Here is an 18791-nt window from a genome sequence, read left to right as displayed (position 1 = left end):
AAAAAAAACAAGTAATCCGAGCCAGACCCATCAACCATATTTCAGTAATTTAATGATTTTTGCTTTTGCATAGCAACTGTGTGATTTTTAGTTTCCTCCTCACCATCGTTACTATGCCCATATAGAAAATATATTAACACTTTCATTAAACTATTCAATGAAAACAGATACATCATGCACACAATATGCACAATTATAGTAAATGTGAGTGGTGAGCTCCATAAGAACACAGAGAACAGATAAGGACTGATAATATTATTATTGCTTTGATTTCAAACTTCTTATCCTCTGTTACAGGACAAGAGTGATTAGAGAGAGTGTGATACTTTACAACATTTAAGAGTTATTCCATTTGTTCCACGTCTGTATATCCGGTGCCTCTGTCTCACTTTACTGTGTAAACACATGCAATAGAGAAATATTGTAATAGTCATAATTTAGAAAGAACGTCATCAAATGTTAAAATCGCAGCTGCTTGTTGTGCATATCTGCTGCTTTCTTGAGGAAACTGTTCATTAGCGCTTCTTGTTTTCGTCAGACTGCAACATGGCGTACCTTTAACGCTTTCATTCGTATGTGTAGTATAAAAAATAAAATCTCACATTTCCCACAAGTCAAGTAATTTTGCATCAACACTTGACTCATTCTGCCCAGTCTATTCATTAAAAGTATTTTAGAAAATGTGTGTTTGGGGTCGGTATCTTTAGGTCACTGCTACTTGAACCTTGGACCGCTGTTGAAGCTCAGAAAATTCATCCACGCTGGCGATGAGCTGCATTTGAGCCGAGAGCTCCAAACAGGTGGGAAATCTGTTTTCTGTCTATGTCCACCAATGCTTAGATCACATTATCAAACATGTGCATGGACTGCATGATGTTCCCATCCTGAAAAAGAAAAAAGGGAAGAATTCTGTATTTTCAGCAGCTGTGGAGGTGTAGCTGCACTGCTGTTTGAAACAGATATTATTATTAACCTTCTGACACGTCTCCAAGAACTCATCCATCGTGACCACTCCATCGTTGTTCTTGTCCATTTTCTGGAAAAATGCAACAAGTTACAGATGATGATTTAACTTTTAAGTAACTAAATGACTTCATTCATGACCCCAGTCATAAATGAAGGGATGTGCAGATGTGACATTTGTAATTATAAAATCTACCTGTGTTACAACTTTTCACAGTTTTTACTGGCTCTGACCCATTTGTGCTAAAAAAAAATAATGGAAAGTTCTGTGACATAATTAATAACAGCCAACCCCGTTATCTTTAACCGAATAAATATAGCAATATGGCAAACACAAATAGTAACATTAACTATGAAAGTTTAAAATGTATTGACCTCATTCTCCAAGTTTAGTTTTACCAGGTGCTAAAAGTTCTTTCACATATTTGCAAAATCCTTTAAAACCTGCATTGTTTACATTTGTATTTGTGAGCCAACTAGACATTTCTGGAAATGCTCCAATCTTGCAGGACAAAAATCCTTTTACCAGGTGACACAAAAAACAGGGATTGGCCTAAAAAGATCTATGTTCTATAGTAACTCTAGGGGGTACCTTAAGTAGCCCAAACATCATAGCTCAGGCTTTCTCAGTTGGTGTGAAGTCCATTCTACCTCGTTGCCTTTGAAAAACCAGTCCACATTTCAAAGGGACTCAGAAACAGTAATGGAAGCTGGGGAAATTTCCAGGGGAAGTAAATTAGCACTGGGCTGCCACTATGCATCATCACTGAATTCCTTTCAGCAGGTCCTCCCATAATCATTGACGTCAGGGTTTTTTGTTGGGTTTTTTTGCAGCTTTCTGGCACTGCCAACCACCCATTTTCAGTGGAAGTCCATGGAACATGTTCTAGTTTAATCACCACTACCAAATTGCTGGAAAGGATGGATGGATTCCTGCTTATTTATGTTGTGCACAGGCATGAAGATACGCCTTCACTCACATGCAGGCAGGTGACACCATGCAACAGTCTTCCCAGTAATCGAGAGCGGGCTGTAACTTGGTAAGATATACAGCAATCTATTGAAAATAGTTCTGGTTTTATTAGATCTGAGTTAAGCTTTTGAAAATGAGGATCACACAGTCTTATTGAATAAGTCTCATCAGTCAGTGGGTGTGTCTGGATCAGCATTAGACTGGGTAAATGCTGCCTCATAGACAAAAGTTTTTCTGTTACTATCATCGGTTTAAACCCAGAAACGGCTGCCTCGAGATGTGTTGTTCCATAGGGATCTGTTTTCTGAGCTATACTGTTTAGCTTCAGATTTTTTTGCCTTTTGGACGATTATTCATCATTTAAAAGCCCAATTTAGAAATAAAACATGTCTTTAAGTTGGGTTATTTTTGTGTGTATGAAGCAGAGCAAAAGCAAAATATTCAAATTCATAGATATCCACTCTCTGACGAAGCTGGCTGTTTAACCCACAGCTCCACATTTACACTAATGGGCACAACAGTGACACAGTAGATAAAGTAAATGCTTTACCCATCACTTTCAGTACATTCTGACTCACTTTGAGTTCAGTGTTGGAGATGTGTGATGTGTGATCTGATTATTTGTGAGTTTTACCTGAAAGAAGCTGTCAACATGCTCTTTCGGGGCACTATCTTTCATGTGGGGGTATGTATACTTCCCCATCATGTCATAGATGGAGTGCATTATTTCTGTCATCTCCTGGAAGAACAGACAGAAGGAAAAAAAAAATGAAAAAGACATGAGCTGCCAAAGTAAGAAAAAGAAAAAAAAACAGGCAGTGATTGGTTGGTTTACCTCTCTGGTGATGCAGCCGTCCTTGTTGATATCATACAGATTAAAGGCCCAGTTGAGTTTATCAGTGATGGAGCCTCTCAAGATGATGGACAGACTTATAACAAAGTCCTACAGCAGGGAAAGAAAACAGGCACTGAGTGAGAGAGAATAAAAAGTGAAGACCACAATAAAGACGAAAAAGTCACAGACAAAACTTTGCAGTATTTGCTGCATTGATACTATGTTTTATGTTTTTTCAGTTCCAACCGTGTGTTACTGACACCCAACAGAGTGAAATCATTTTAAAAAGTAATGAGATTTATACAAGATGTGCACCAAGAACAAAGCTTTATGCTGCTTTCTTCCGAACTCTAAGAAAAAGTATAATCAAACTACACAGCATAGATAAAGAAAAGGACAGTAAAGAAGATGAAAAAGGAAAAGGGAAAACATCTCTGTGAGCTGCAGGGAATGAAAGGAGGCTTTGAGGTGTGTATCTCACCTCAAAGCTGACCGAGCCATTGTTCTGCGTGTCAAAGGCTTCAAACAAGAAATGCGCATACATACTTGAATCTGCAAAAGAGAATATAAGAAAGTTACTGTAACTGTGCAGCAGTCACGTCAACGATTTTGTGTAATGACAGCCTAAACTGACAGGAACAGAAAAATATTAGAGACATTAAAGATGTGGACAGGTAATTAAATGTGCATCAGTTAAGAGGTAATAGTGTTTTGAACTGTGCTGCTCAGTTGTGGGTTGTATAGCACACTTTGTAAACATGCAAAAACATGCAAACGCATTTTATCTATGCACAAATTATATCAAGCACAGTTACACAAAAAGTCTGATTTTAAATGTATTAATATATGACTGCAGATTCAGTTAAACCCAGATAAACACAATTAACAAGTATACAAGCACTGTGCAAAAGTCTTGAGCTACCCATCGTATATATTTGGCTAGGAAAATGGGAAATAGATGTAGCAAGTTTTTTAAAAACATGTGCAAACATACCTGGAAGTACAGTGTATGAGACAAAAACAGAGTTTTTGCAATTCTAACGGAAAGTCAGTGTTTGGTATGACCTTCAACTCAGCCTGAACTCTCTCAGGCAAGCTTTTCTGTAATTGCATTAGTCTTCAGAAATAGTTCCCCAGGCTTTTTGAAGGACTTTTAAACCTCTTCTTTGGATGTTGGCTGCCTTTTGTTCTGTTCTCTGTCATGACGATCCCACACTGCTTCAGCAATGCCGTGGTCCGTGCTCTGGGGAGGTCAATCAATGACTGATTGTGTTCCATTGTCTGTTTTTCTATTCAGGTAAGCTTTCACAGCACTGGCGGTGTGTTTGGGATCATTGTCATTGTGAAGAATGAAGCCGTTGCCAAGCAGATGCTTTCCAGATGATGGATCAAAATAATTCAGAATTCCATAAATTTTGACAAGATCCTCAATAACACTGACTGAAATGCAGCCCCAAACTATGACAGAGCCTCCAGTGTTTTACAGAGAGCTTTAGACAATCACTGTTGTACCTCTCTCCTGTCCTCTTCTGTACATACTTACTACATTCTGAACCCAAATTTTCACATTTTAGTCCAGTTCTTGTGTAATTTGGACTACCTCAGCCTTTTTTCCCTGTATCACTTCCTTAAGAATGGCTTCTTCACAGGCACCCTTTCACTGAGACCATTTCTGATGAAGCTTTGAACAGTATAACGATCAGCAGAAGGGCCAGATGCATCTCTCAGGTACTGTTTCAGGTCTTTGCTTGATTTTCAGAAAGTGTTCATGTGCTGTAGATTTTTTAAACCAGTCATTTCCAGTCAGCCATTCTTCATGGTTTTAACAAAAAATTGTTCATAGGTCAATGTTAAGTAGCTTTCCTCTGTAAATGCTCAGGACTGAAAATGAATGAAAAAGCAGCTAATGGCCAAAGAAAAGCTTTGAAAGACCTTCAAAAAACCTGGAGAACTATTGCTGAAGACTGTCAGGGACCTGGATCTGAGGGGCAGTGTGGACTCATTATATGGGTTTTTGCTGCACTGTGCTGCAGTTCCTGTGTTTCCATGCTTGTATGTAGAGGCCGGTGTGTGTGTGTGCGTGTGGGTGCTGGTCCGATAGGCCAGGTGACAGGCACCTTCAGGCCTGGTGGGTGTGGCCCTGCCAGGTGGCTGGCCACACTTGAAGATCATGCCACGCACCTGCAGCTGATCAGCCTCGTCGGGGGAGCTATTTAAGAGTGTGATTGCGCTCTGTTGCGTGAAACTCCATGTCAGTTTTCCTAGTGAGCCAAGTTTAGTGAGTGTATTAAATTTGTAGTGCTGTAGTTAAGTGTCCTGACGGCTGCCTCTGTTATTTCCCCCCAGGAGGAGCGTGGAAGACGAGAGGGCAGTGAGGACGGGTTGTGCGGACACATGGGAGCGGAGAACACAGAGCACGGATTTGGGAAGAAGACATGGCACGGAAGTCAGGGGAGCGCACGGGGATTTATTATGTAATATTTACATCACTGTAAATAAGCGCACTACATTCATCGCACAAGAGTCCTGCGTTTGGGTCCTCCCTCCCCTCATCCCCAGGGTCTCCCATTGCAGACCGTGACAAAAGCTTGACCGCTTAAAAAAACATTAATAGGAAGCAAAATATGAGAGGTGGTTCAAGACTTTTGCACAGTATTGCACAGTATAATTTGACCCTGCTTTTAAAGATGAAATAAGTGTTTATAACCACAAATGTGTATGTTATTTGTCACTGTCATAGTAACGCAAAGCTGAAAGTATTAGAATTTGAATACATATTTGAATTGAACGCGCCTAACCAGTTCAATCCTCAATGAACACATTGAAGACACATGAGACAGAACATTTCCTCCTACCTAGCTCCTTAGAAAAAATCGAATAAAATGTAAAACATGGGATAAAAGGAAGTGAGTGTGACTGACCTCCCTGAGGGAAGAACTTGGAGTATATGCTTTTAAAAGTCTCCTCATTCACCACACCACTCGGACACTCCTGTGGAAATCATAAAATTATTATGTGGACCAAAAAAACCCTCCACACATACTTTCCAATGCACATAAATAGCACAGTTGAGCCGCATCATAATTGATGGTTTTCAAGTATTGCGCATTCATTGCAAGAGGAATGATCAATGATTTCCAGCAAACGTTGACTGACATTTTTGAATCCCCGGTAGAGGACCTGCAGCTCTTTTTTGCTGAATTTGGTCTGCTGTACAAGACGGTCAAGGCCCTCAGGTCTGTAACACACTGTCGATAGTTCACCATCTTCAACTATGCTGCCTGCATCGGAGGAATGAAGACAGAAAGGAAAACAGTTTCTCTTTGAGTGTCCCTGAAATGACGGAAACTTTAAAGAGGAAAAGGCAAAGAGACTAAAAGAGTAAAAATCAATGTTTTGTTTGTGTTTAATTTAATTGATGTGGTGTGACAAAGTGCGTGTCCTAACACTTGCTTTGATCAACTGAAGAGCTGGAGCCAGAACGACAGCAGGGCAGCAGTTTGAGGAAGCGCTGCTTTAAGGTCTTTTTGTTGGGTTTGGATGGAGGATTACCTGGAAAGAACCAGATCAGACCAGAGTTAGAGGCAGACACAGTGGCCCACAAAGTCAGCGCCATGCTAAATGGATAAAACACTGGGCAAACTAGACTCAAATACTTGGAATCACTTGTCTTGCATAGATATAAGTTTGCTGACCTGGCTGTGAATCTGTGTGACCCATTACACCTGTTGGGACAGGACCCAGCAGAGTCGAGTCTCAAGTCCGAGCTCCTCTAAGATACAGAAATCAGCTGACAGATTCCTAAATTTTTAACATTATTTAATCTCATTTCTCTTTAGATGTGAAAAGAAGCCATGTTTGTGTAATTATTTATTTAACTATAAGGTCTCTTTAAATATAAATTAACTGGTTTTTGGAGTCAGCAAACACAACAATGGATTATCTGTCATTTGAAATGTTTAAAATAAGTCTGTAATACTAACACAGCGCTGCAAGCATTGCTGACAGTGTGGTAAGCATTTAAATAATATAGCACTTTTCTACCTGAGCACTCAAAATGCTTTATACAACATAACATTCACACACAGATTCATACAAGCACTTTTTTCCTTTGTGTAAGTGCTTTCTATCTAATGTTGTTCACACACTGATGGATGCATCAGGAACAACTCAGGGTTCAGTATCTTGCTCAAGGGTACTTTGGCGTACAGACTGGAGCAACTGGGGATCAAACCACCAACCTTCAAACTGTAGATAACCCATCCTGTCACCTCAGCCGCAGCCAGCGCAACCCTAAAAATTGAACGGCAATGCTGCCATAATGTTTAGCATGTTTACTGTTTGAGTTGAACTCATTAAAAAGCTGTAGCATTAATTTAGACACATTTACCCAAAGTGTGATGTTCCTGTACCGGTGGACCTAAAATAATGCCGGGTGAAGTTGTAGTAAAACAGATAGAGGTGACAAGGACCATGGATAAAGTCTGTATTATTGCAGCTGGAGCAATAATAAGGCCAGACAACATCATATGACACAACAACACAACTTTGTCACTTAACCTTTTTAAGAAAAACATTCAGAATTAACTGCAAAGTACTTACAACTGATCTGCTTTGTTTTAAAAAACGTTAAAACCAAAATGACTAACTGAAGGACTACAGTTTATTTATTTATTTATTTTTATTTTTATTTTTTTTCTTCACAGCATCGTCAGAAGAAAAGTTGATAAAATAAATTTAAGAAGTTGTATTGTTCGACACATATGCGTACCGAACCGAAAGCACTGTATCGAACGGTTCAATATTGATACGAGTATCGTTGCACCCCTAATATATATAATTGCACTAACCTGCACTCTAAAGAGCATCTTTTCTCTCTTCAGTCTTGTACTTTAAGGCTACATGTGATCAAATAGGCCCTGAAACACGTTGAATGTGTGAACTTCTGGCTCCACCTTCATTAGAGCGCTGCAATAAATTCAGCATTCACTGGTCACTTATCATGCAACACTGTAAATAAGCTTCTTTAAATTGATACATACATAAAAACACAGAAAACCTTAATATGACAACATGCACAATATTTTAGAACATCTAGAAGCTTTCATACTGAAAATCAACAACTTTCTAGATGTGCCCACTATGGTCCTTGTGGCTTTGTCCTAAACATACTTGCTTGGTCTTTAGATTCCTTGTCTTTTTTATAGTACTTAGAATAGAATAGAATAGAATAGAATAGAATAGAATAGAATAGAATAGAATAATCCTTTAATTGTCCCACAAGGTGAAATTTGGTTGTAACAGCAGCCAAAAAGACACATATACAAACAAACAGTACACAGGACACGGAACAGAAACATACACAATTTCTCTTACATATTTACATTAAGGACAGTGGTTACTATATACAGAGATTACTGTACAGTTATTAAATTAAATAAAAATAACTACAGATAAGAGGCAAAGCAGGTTGTAGTGCGAATCGGTTAATTAACTTATTGCAGTTACAGCGCAGATGTAAACATCTATGTTTGTTGGGAGCAGTTCTGATTGTACAGTCTGACAGCTGCAGGGAGGAAGGACCTGCGAAGGACTACAGTTTAAATTACCATTTATTTTAAACAGTCAAAGATATCAGGACTACAGAAATCACACAACAGGGTGCTAAGAGAGGAACTGTGCTACTGCACGAGGTACTCCATGTAAGAGCACAGCGAGACAGTGGTGGGGTCACAGTAGGAATGACAGGATTGGGATTATATCAGGGTTCAGCTATGAGCCCCCCTATTGTTTGTAATGGTGATGGACAGGCAAACAGCAGGAGTCTCTGTTCAAAGATGGCATTGGGATCTGTAGTGAGAGTAGAGAGCAGGTTGAAAAGAGACTTGAGATGTGGAAGTATGCGCTGGAGAGCAGAGGAATGTGGATGACCTTAAATAAACCATTGAAAATCAACAGACAGCACACAATTGAGGTGAAGAAGAGAGTGTAGGCAGGGTGGAGTGAGTAGAGATGGGTGTCGGGGGGATTTTTAACAGAACGGTAGCAGCAAGAGTGAAGAGAAACTTTACAAGACCTGCTATGATGTGTGTGGAGACAGTAACACTAACAATAACACAGCTGGCAGAACTTCAGATGCTAAGGTTTTCTTTGGGTGTGACTGAAATGGACGTGATTAGAAATTAATGTATCAGAAGGAAAGATCAAGCAATGTGGAGACAAAGTTAGGGAGACAAGGCTGAGATGGTTTGGACATGTGCAGAAGAGATATAGTGGAAAAACTGGACAAAGAACAATGAAGGCGGAGCTTCCAGGGCGGAGGAAATGAGGAGGACTACAGAGAAGATTCATGGATGTAGTGATGGAAGAGGAAACTAGGGAAGGTCACATGAAGGTAGATGATCTGCTGTGGCAACCCCTAAAGGGAGCAGCCAGAAGAAGAAGAAGAAAACATATCAGGACTTCTCAATTATTAATTAAGTCGCATGTTTGCGTTCAATTATTCATCTGACAGAATTCAAACTTGTATCACTAACTGACTCTGAACCATCCCTTAGTCATCTTGCTAAAGGCCCAGGCAGTTTAGGGACCGGCACTGAGGCATAATGCACTGAGAACCTCTCAGTTCCCCTCTTCTTACTTCGAATGCATTTATATGGCACTTTTGCACATCATTAACTTTGTTTCTTCTCTCTCCTCTCTCTTATTGAACCTGCATTTATTGTTTTCATGTCTGTTTTTCACTGTGCCATGCTCCTCTTCCCTAGCTGCTCTTGCACCACACGCCCTCGAGACCGGATCTGCTGAAGACATCTTCCTGCTAAACAAATCCACTCTTAGCAACTTCTATAAACTCTATAATCTTGTAGCGATATGACTTTGCAATATAAAGTTAATTGGTTAATTACTAATGCTGTGTTTTAGTGTTATATAAATACAACTGAATTGAATTGTTAAAGGTTCTTGATTGTGTTAAGCTTGTTTAGTAGATTTTTAGCCTCTCTTTTCCAAAGCCAGACACAGAAATATTATATTAACCCCAAATAAGCCAAGGACAAGCAGAAAGTGGATAGGAGGGGATGGAGAAATCTATTCTGACATTTACTTCCTTTGCTCTGCTTGCTGCTTTTTTTCTGCTTTCTTCTCTTATCTTTTTTTCCAGCAACGACTTTCTGAACTTTAACTTTTGTCTTAGAGTTTTCTCAGACAAACCAAGTCTATTTTGTGTAATACAATATCACATGTAAAGTTTTACAGACTTATAAACATCAAGACAAAATAAAACAAAATCAAATAAAACCATTAATACATTTAAAATATGCAAATATACTATGTAAAACAAATATATATATATATATATATATATATATATATATACATATATATATATATACATATATATATATATACATATATACATATATATATATATATATACATATATATATATATATATATATATATATATACATATATATATATATATATATATATATATATATATATATATATATATATATATATATATATATATATATATACATACATATATATATATATATATATATATATATATATATATATATACATATATATATATATATACATATATATATATATATATATATATATATATATATATATATATATATATAATTAAAAAAGCTATGAAACCCTGCAAAGATGGTGAAATAAGAAAGAAGTGGACAGAAACATAAAGAAAGAAAACAATCTTAGAAATAACTGAAGCAGAAGAAAGTGACGCTAATGAAGAAAAGCGTCCTCTACTTGTTAACTAGGTTACTAACATAGTGGTAAGGCTGTGGTACCATGAAAACAGACATTTAGATTCAACTTTTTTAATATATATATTACTGGTTAAATGTAACATTAAAGAAATTTGTAAAATTTTCTGGGAAGCGCTTAGATTTATTATAAGTTATGATAAAAACGGGATGATTAAAGATCTAAAAATTAAAGTAGCTCTGTAGTCGCCAGAGAAAATTCTTTTTTCTGCCACCAGAGGGCAGTGGTGCGTTTAAGATTGTGAAAGGCCTCCAAGTCAGCTAAAGGGTGAACAAACGTGTGCAGTCAGCAGCAGCAGTGAATGGCTTGAGATCAGACACAAAAAGAACTGCAGACATACACACAGTCCTATTAATCCATACACTGGAAACTGCAGAGGAAATTAAAAAATCAGGTGTTTAAATAATGATGATGATCATCATGATGATGGAACAACAAATAAAACTGTTTAACCTGTAAACGTTTTATTCACAATAAAGAGAAACCTATGAACCCACAAACATCAGTCGCTGTTAGCGGATGCTGCAAATGTGAACTATAAGACGCTTTGCACGTGCAAAACAAGCAAGGTGTAAATTGCAGTAATACATCCAAAGTATTAAAATGCACAGTGAAACTCTTTTCCTTTTTTGCCTGTAGAAGCAAGCTTTTGTCTTCTTTAAGCAATTACTGTAGCTCCCAGGGTGGCAGTAACTGTTCAGTGCACTTATCATGAACATCAGTGACAGTGGATGCTGAGGATATATCAATCAAACTATCAAATACAGCAGCTGCATGACCATGGAAAAACAAACAAAGCTTTATACAGCCTTTCGCACAAATGCACACACACACACACACTCGCGCTGCATGAAAAACACCTCAGATTTGTGATTGAATGTGGCAAAATTATAAATGACTTTTAAAAAAGCACAAAATAAACGGTAAAAAGAACAGAAAGGCTCCTTTTTTCAGGGCATTTCAGGCCACGAATACTTCCTAATTTATTAAAAACCCATCTGAGGGAATCTGTTTGATGTGACTGTTTTACACACAAACAACACTGGAGGTTGTTCTTGCATAAAAAAAACAGCTACTAAATGAGCTGAAGCACGCTTTATGCTGCTTTTGTGAGTTCACACGTTCATAAACATTAGCGGGACATTGTGTCATGATTTGACTCGTTCACACAGTTGGAAGATGAGCAAAAGCAACAAAGCATACCTGATTAATTATTAAGCAACTGTTTACCTGTCCCATATGTGTTGCAAATGAGCACCGTATATCTGCAGGGGGTAGCTGGAGTTAGGGATGAACAAAACTCAACAGCTATTTCAGCCGATGTTGACATTTCACAGTACCCAGCAGCTATTTGTCAGTTCAAGAGACCCTCATGGGTGACTTTGATCGCGTAAATCAATTTGAATAAATGCAGTCCTCTGGGGTAGATCAATGTTCGCTTTCCCATCGTTATAACTATCTTTACAGCCTCTTTCACCCTTTGGTATAACTACATTTACAGCCTCTTTGAGCCATCATTGTAACTATTTAAAGCCTCTTTCATCCACTGTTTCAAAAAGCACACAGGGGGAAAAGTAAGATTCACTGAAAGAACGAAATTAAAAGTTTCTGAAGGCCAAGCTGAAGATATTTCTCAGCAAGTTTTACTCATAAAAGGTCAATAATTTTCTCAGAAACCTTGAGCAGATTTTAAAGCTTTTGATGGGCCTGACGATTAGGCTTTTGATGAGCTGGATCAGGGAGATGACAAAAAACATTGAAGTGGTTGAAAATATTGACTTTGGAGTTCAATTTAATCATAAAGTGAAAGACTTAAATCTTCAAAAGGAGATTCTGATGATGTTACTTATAATAAATGTATTTTCTATCATTATTTCATGGAAAAATGGACAAACCCTGAGAGACAATACACAACCTATGACCTAAGCATCACTAGTGACCAACTTCTCTCACCAATTCTTAAATTTTTTTTACAGTTCATTATAAAAGCTTAATTAATCTCTAAAGTAAAAATAATAATAATTGGCAAAAGGTGAGTTAAACCAACAACTCTGTGTCGTTTAACTGTAAGCATTTCATGCTGACTTTAGGAGGCCACGACAGCCTATGCACTAAATAAACATTTGTAAGCTAATGTTGCCAGGGGCAACAGCTCCTATACTTACAATAATCCCCCAGAAGGACAAAGTTCAGATTATAGATGTCCATTTCATGAAAAAGCACTGACACACGCAAAGATACTTAAGTTTGCTCACTCGGGGCTGACAGCATGAGCTCTGCAGTGATCATATCAATAGTTTTATCTCATGAGAGGCTTTTATTTTGAAATGAAATGTGTAAGTGTTGTATGTTATAGATGGCTTCAGGTGATATTTTGATCCTTCAGTATTGTATAAAAAATGTCTGAAAATGATGCCACTTTTCTCATTCAAGCACACAAACATACATATCACAAGCATGTTTGTTCACTCGAGGAAATTATTCTGTCACACAACCATGAGCTGTATATAAAAGACATAAACAGCCTTTTTCCTCTTTTGTGTTTTTAGTGAGGATCATAATTTTAAAAATAAATATTATGCTGTATTCAATAAGACTGAAGCTGGTGACTGAATCCATAAACCCATCAGTAAAACAGTCACTGAGGTCACAGTATAAGGGAGCCAAAGGGTAATTTTCCCATAAACTTTTATATAAGAAAACATCAGTGTTCAACCAAAGGACTCAGCCCCTTCTGGCCAAATAATGCAGGTGGTTCAGGGCCCTTTTATAATGCCTATACTTTTCAGACCAAGAAGCTGTTTTATTGATACTTCTACCTACTCCTTTTCAAACAAATAATGGAATAATATATTGTAATGATTGTGAAGGCTCATGTTTGAAATGTTTGAAATAAAAATGAACTGAACTGAACTGAACTGTTTTCATCTTTTAGTGAAGATAAACCTTTCAATCACTCCTTGGTGGCTGACTACAGAGTAGGTCAGAAACCCCATCAGCTCCATGTTAGTGGATGGGATGTGGGTAAAACTAAAACATTAAAGTGCAGCTCAGACAAATGTTTCCCTAGGATTATTTCTGTCATTTCAGATATTTTTATCATGATAGCGTAGGCTGAGGAGTTTATTAAAATTAGTTCTTTGAGGCTATAAAATTGGATATGATTACATGGTGGACATACTATGAATGTTTCGTATTTCAGTACATCTTTATAGCTAGTCTAAAATTACAACACTCACGAAAATATTAGTCCCAAATTATGACTAAGGTTAAGATTGAAACATGACATCTTCCTACCAAAACCTCAGAATTTAATTAATAAACATGTAGAAAGTTGTGAAAACTGCTCCTGGCCTTTTGGGTTTGAATGTATTAATCAAGCACATTATGTGTTCATCAGTGAGCTTTAACACTGATTATCTTAACTTTGGACAAAGGGCTAAATGTTCACAGTTTTTATGTTGAGGTAACAAGTCCATCCATCCATCCATCCATCCATCAGTCACAGAGTGGATTTGTTTCTAATCTAGTAAAGTCTCGAGTTCTCTTTATTTCATGATCTTATAGGTGAGTTTACTTTCTTGTGTTCCTTCTATTCTATATTTATTACAATCTTTAGGATTAGTTTTGTTTTGTTTGGTATTTATGTGGTGCATGATTTCTGCCTTGATTTCTTTAAATTCCACAGTGATCCTGATTCTTGGTCATATTTTGAACCTTTGGTTTCCTTCTGTATGGGATGAGTTTGTATGAATATCCCAGTCTTTCTAGCAGCTTTTGTTGAATTGTGCATCGTGCCACCTTTTTGCCTTCTCATGGTTTTTCCAGGTTTGTGGTGTCTGTGTTTGTGTTTGAGCCTTTGAATAAAGCTCATCTTTTGTTCCATTACTTTGAGTGCTGGTCTGCATTTGGGTCCACTTTTTGAACTGAATTCTGATAAATCCATCCATTTTCTTAGCAGCTTATTCAATCCAGGGTCATGGGGGCACTGGAGCCTATCTCAGCTGACTTTGGATGAGAGATCAGGTGCACAGAGGACAAGTCGCAAGCCCATCATAGCAAGCTGCTTCCAAGAATTTCATATGCAATCTAAGCAGATTTCCCAAACCATCAACCAATGCCTTTTTACTGGTGTTTTTCTGTGACATCATGGTTTAACTGTCCCACAGAAGCAGGCAGCCTGTACTACTGTAATACGTGTAGTGCACAAAGTAATGTGTATCTATAATGCATGAACCAAGAAGAAAACAACATGAGGATTTCAGCAGCTTTACAGAAGAACAGTTGGACATAAAGACCATGTAGTGTTCAGTGTGAATTTTATCTGATGAATATTTCAAATACACTTTAATATAATTTTCCATAAGCATATGTTGCTGTTAGACAAAAACCATGGAGATGAAAGGTAGAGGCTTCGGGCTCTGCTTCACTGTTTAATAAAACACTTTGTTTGTGTCTTCTAAACACCTCTTAAAACCTCATGCACCTGTTCTCTGTTTGTTTAACCTGCTGCTGAGTGGATATAACACCTGCTATTGAGACAGCAACTATCAGCTATGAAATAAACTGTCATCTGTATAACATCTATCTCATACAGTACTTTAGAAACATCATATAAAAAAAACTAAATGGTGCTGCTATGTGCGCCATATTAAAGGGGTTATTTTTACACATTTATGTGGTTATTTTTAAAGGAAAGGACTATTTAGGGAAGCTGTCAGAAAAATGACAGACCAGCCTGCCAAAGCAAAGAGAGACCTGCGCGTGTGATCTCTAAAGAGGATTGTGTTTGCAAGCACTCGTGAGAAAAATAAACCAGTGAAATGTCTGAAAGAGAGAAGAGCCTCACTGATCTAATTAGGCTACGAACACTCACACTGCTAGATGTGCAAGAGCCTGTTTTGCAATATTTTTCTGTTCTCTTGCTTTTCACCTTCAAGGCCTACGACCAGTGTGATTAACTAAACTACAGTAAATCCACATTGAGATTTTTATCATCCTAACTACTCATTAGCGTTACTTTGTTCATATAAACAAATCTTTGTTTTCTTTTTTCTTTTCAAATTAATGTGTTTGTTCATTTTTCACTCCTTCAGCTAATCTGAGAAGAATCGTGTTGCTATGCTGTAACCAATTAATGGCACTGATGTTTGAGGAACAAAGTCATTGAACCATTATGTTAATTATTTAATAGTAAGGTGGGGAAAGTGCCCAGATAAAAGCAGACCGGCATGATGGTGATGTCTTCTGACTGCTTGTTTAGAAAACTGAAAACAAGAAGAAAAGAAACACAGCTGAAAACCTAAAGCTAGGCGTGTGGCTGTTGCCAAATTTCTACAGTGATTAATAATAATTTCTGATTAATTTTCTGTCCATTAGTTAAATTATTAATTGATCAGTAGCACGGGGCCACAGAGGGGACTGCTTTCAGTTACATTTATAGCTAATGGCTCAAATAATACCACTATTGCTATTATTTACCCATCTTTTATTTCACATACAGTCAATTAGTTGTAAATCAAACACTAACTTCTTTACGTTAACTCCATTTATTACTTACATTGTAACACATTTTCTTCTTGCTGAGCCATTCATATGGAACATTATTTATCTTATTATTATTATTAGTAGTAGTAGTAGTAGTAGTAGTAGTAGTAGTATAGTTCCAACTAAAAAATAATCAACATATGATGGCGACCTGACATTTTTAAATCTATTAGTTCACATTCTTATTATTAAAAAGTGGGGAGATGGTGTAAAGTTCATTTCAAAGGAAAATACCTGTGAGATCTGACTCTGAATAATTAATCAGATCATGCTGCTGTTTGGGGGAGCTGTAGAGCAGGGAGTTCACGTGCACAGACACTCACTAATTGTTTGATTGTGGTTTGTTAAAAGTCCCACGGTCAAATATCAATGAGCCGAAGTCTTCAGTCAAACCAAAACTTTCATCGCCGCAGTGAAGGCGCACTTCTTAGTGGAGATTTGAGCCAGGCCAGCAAACAGCGCCAAATCATTAAAAAAAATACTATTAAAAACAAAGAAAGGCAAGAGTGACATGACGACACGCCTACCTGTGAGTGGGTCGTAAGATCTGTCCAGCTCTCTGGAGTCTGACAAACTCTGATCCTGACTCGTGGATTTCATGCTTCCCTCCCTCACAGTTCTTTTCGGATCACCAAGCTGAACCTGCAGGATCTGTGCGAGCCGCAGTTTATCTACGACTTCAGCGCATTCACTCCCGATTGCATGTCACTTTTCTATGAGCATCAGTCAGTGCGGGCTGCAAATAAATGAACGACGGAGACGCAAAAGTCCGCTCAAAGCTCGTCTGTCTGCTCCCTGCACTCCCAACTACAACCCCCTCGCTTCTTCGCGCTTATCAACAGCGCAGCGTCCACAGTTTGAGGGACTTCAGTGGGTCTGAGGTTCAAATGTACTGCTGACTTTAATTTTCTGCCAAACATCCAAAGTCCGCCTGCCAGCTGGAGCGTGTACAGGTGTCCTTGCAAAGACGCGAACAGAGAGAAAGAGAGAGAGAGAGGTAAACCATCAAAGCTGGGAGGAGTGATGAAGCAAAAGAGGGAGTGGCACAGCAGAGGGATGTGGGAGTGTGTACCTACTAATCTATGCCTGGCTCTCTGATGGATGGTCTCACCTTGGACTTGAGCCGCTCGGCATCCTAATACTTGCGGATCAATATCCTGTCAGCTTCACGTCCTTGGGTTGGCTCAGCAGAGTAAAAGAATGACTCACTCGTATTTTTTCAAGGTAGAAAAAAAGATTTGAATATTATCTCCATGAATGCGCACCATGGAGACACCATGCTATAGCTGCTTTTTGTAGACTGTAGAGGCACTCTTTCATAAAGTTGCATCTCTGTGAGGGTGTAGCTTTTACAGCTGTGCTTTGAGCTGAATATCAGAGGTGGAACCAAGAGGTGGATGAACCTCTGGCCACCTATACAAACAGTACTAAAGCCTATTTGAGCAGAATGCACATACAACTGGAATTACATGCAGCAACTAGTGTTTCTCAAACCAAACTTTTCTCTGTTACCCACATGGCAAATTTGAATTTTAAGGTTTATCAAAAAATATTAGACTTAAAACATGTAGACAAATGTATTGATTTTCAGCGGGTATAATATTTTTACGGTTCCCCATCTCACCAGCGTAGAAGAACTTGCACTAAACAGAACCAAAGTAAACCAGAATATTGGATAAATTGAAACTCTTTACCTGATAAAAGTAACATCCAAGGACTTTTTTTTTTTTTTGCAAATTTCTTGTTTTCAGAATTTTCTCTTCTTCAGCCTAAAAATAAGAAATACTCAAGACCCGGTGCCACATAACTCGAAGTTTTTGGGCTCATAATAAAACTAGAATGGGAGCTTTACAGCTTTATAGTCGTTTCCACATGAAAAGCAGCACTTTTCATGATTAGCAAATGGACTTTTGCCTTTGAATTCTCTCATACACAGAGTGATGTAAGTGAGAATACCTTTTCCAGGAAAAGCTGAAATAATCCTTGTTGGGGATAAATGGTGTGGTGGAGCTTCTTTAAAGACCAGCCAGCGAGAGAGGGATTATTGTGTCCCCAGTCAGAAGACTGATGGGGAGGGGAGAAAATATCTATCAGCTGCTGCAAAAAGAGGAAAGCTCAAGGCAAAGGTAGGACACAAAGAGAGGACTGGTGAAGCAAAAAATATCAAACAGAGTGATGGTGGCGCATCTGAAGAGGAGGCTGAAGCAACAGAAGGAACACAGACATGAAAGAGAAATAGGAGAAGACGGAGGTAACACAGTGGAGAGGTATTTGAATATATTATGCGCCTGGGGACTGTTAAATCTCGCAGTATTGATGGTGTTTATCTCCCACAGGGGTTTACGGAGACATTTAGCACCTCTGCAGGCTGGAAAGTGGAGCCGACAGATAACCAATAATGAGCTCTGATTGATGCCTGGAGTTATGCACAGTGCAGAGCAATGTTGCAGGTGGCAAGCAACACACACACACACACACACACACATGCATGCAGATACAGTAAAAGTATGCAGGACAATCCGGCAACAAGTACAAGCTTCCAGAGAAAAGGACAAAAAAGTGGTGCCGCATGACGTAAGGAGTTGTGCGCCTGCTCACATGTATCTCCACAACCCAGTCTGAGTTGATCTTGTGTTTTCTGCAGATACAAGAACACACAGATAAAGA

The 18791-nt window shown here is 38.2% G+C and overlaps 1 protein-coding gene across 1 annotated transcript; it reads right to left on the bottom strand.

The window, feature by feature from the left end:
• Positions 1 to 35: 35 nt before the first annotated feature.
• On the bottom strand, positions 36 to 17077 carry LOC102778966 (A-type potassium channel modulatory protein KCNIP2-like). The gene is made up of 9 exons (XM_087842025.1): positions 16652 to 17077; positions 6221 to 6323; positions 5928 to 6048; positions 5693 to 5762; positions 3253 to 3323; positions 2772 to 2879; positions 2571 to 2675; positions 974 to 1036; positions 36 to 884 (listed from the first exon to the last, which is right to left on the bottom strand). Exons 1-9 carry the CDS (start codon positions 16722 to 16724, stop codon positions 837 to 839), a joined length of 762 nt encoding a protein of 253 aa, XP_087698151.1. The 5' UTR covers positions 16725 to 17077; the 3' UTR covers positions 36 to 836.
• Positions 17078 to 18791: the final 1714 nt, after the last annotated feature.

Source organism: Neolamprologus brichardi, chromosome 6 (genome assembly GCF_056152115.1).
Source record: "Neolamprologus brichardi isolate AB-2024 chromosome 6, ASM5615211v1, whole genome shotgun sequence".
Lineage (NCBI taxonomy): Eukaryota > Metazoa > Chordata > Actinopteri > Cichliformes > Cichlidae > Neolamprologus > Neolamprologus brichardi.
Note: the sequence above shows the minus strand (reverse complement) of the source record. Positions and strands in the feature narration are given on the sequence as shown.

Excerpts from the sequence above, each read along its gene's own strand:
- LOC102778966 (XM_087842025.1), bottom strand. The coding sequence starts at position 16,724 with ATGAAATCCACGAGTCAGGATCAGAGTTTGTCAGACTCCAGAGAGCTG. Across the intron at positions 6,324-16,651 it reads ATCTTACGACCCACTCACAG|GTAATCCTCCATCCAAACCC; the intron begins GTAGGCGTGTCG and ends GGTTCTTTCCAG. Across the intron at positions 5,763-5,927 it reads TCTACCGGGGATTCAAAAAT|GAGTGTCCGAGTGGTGTGGT; the intron begins GTCAGTCAACGT and ends TGATTTCCACAG.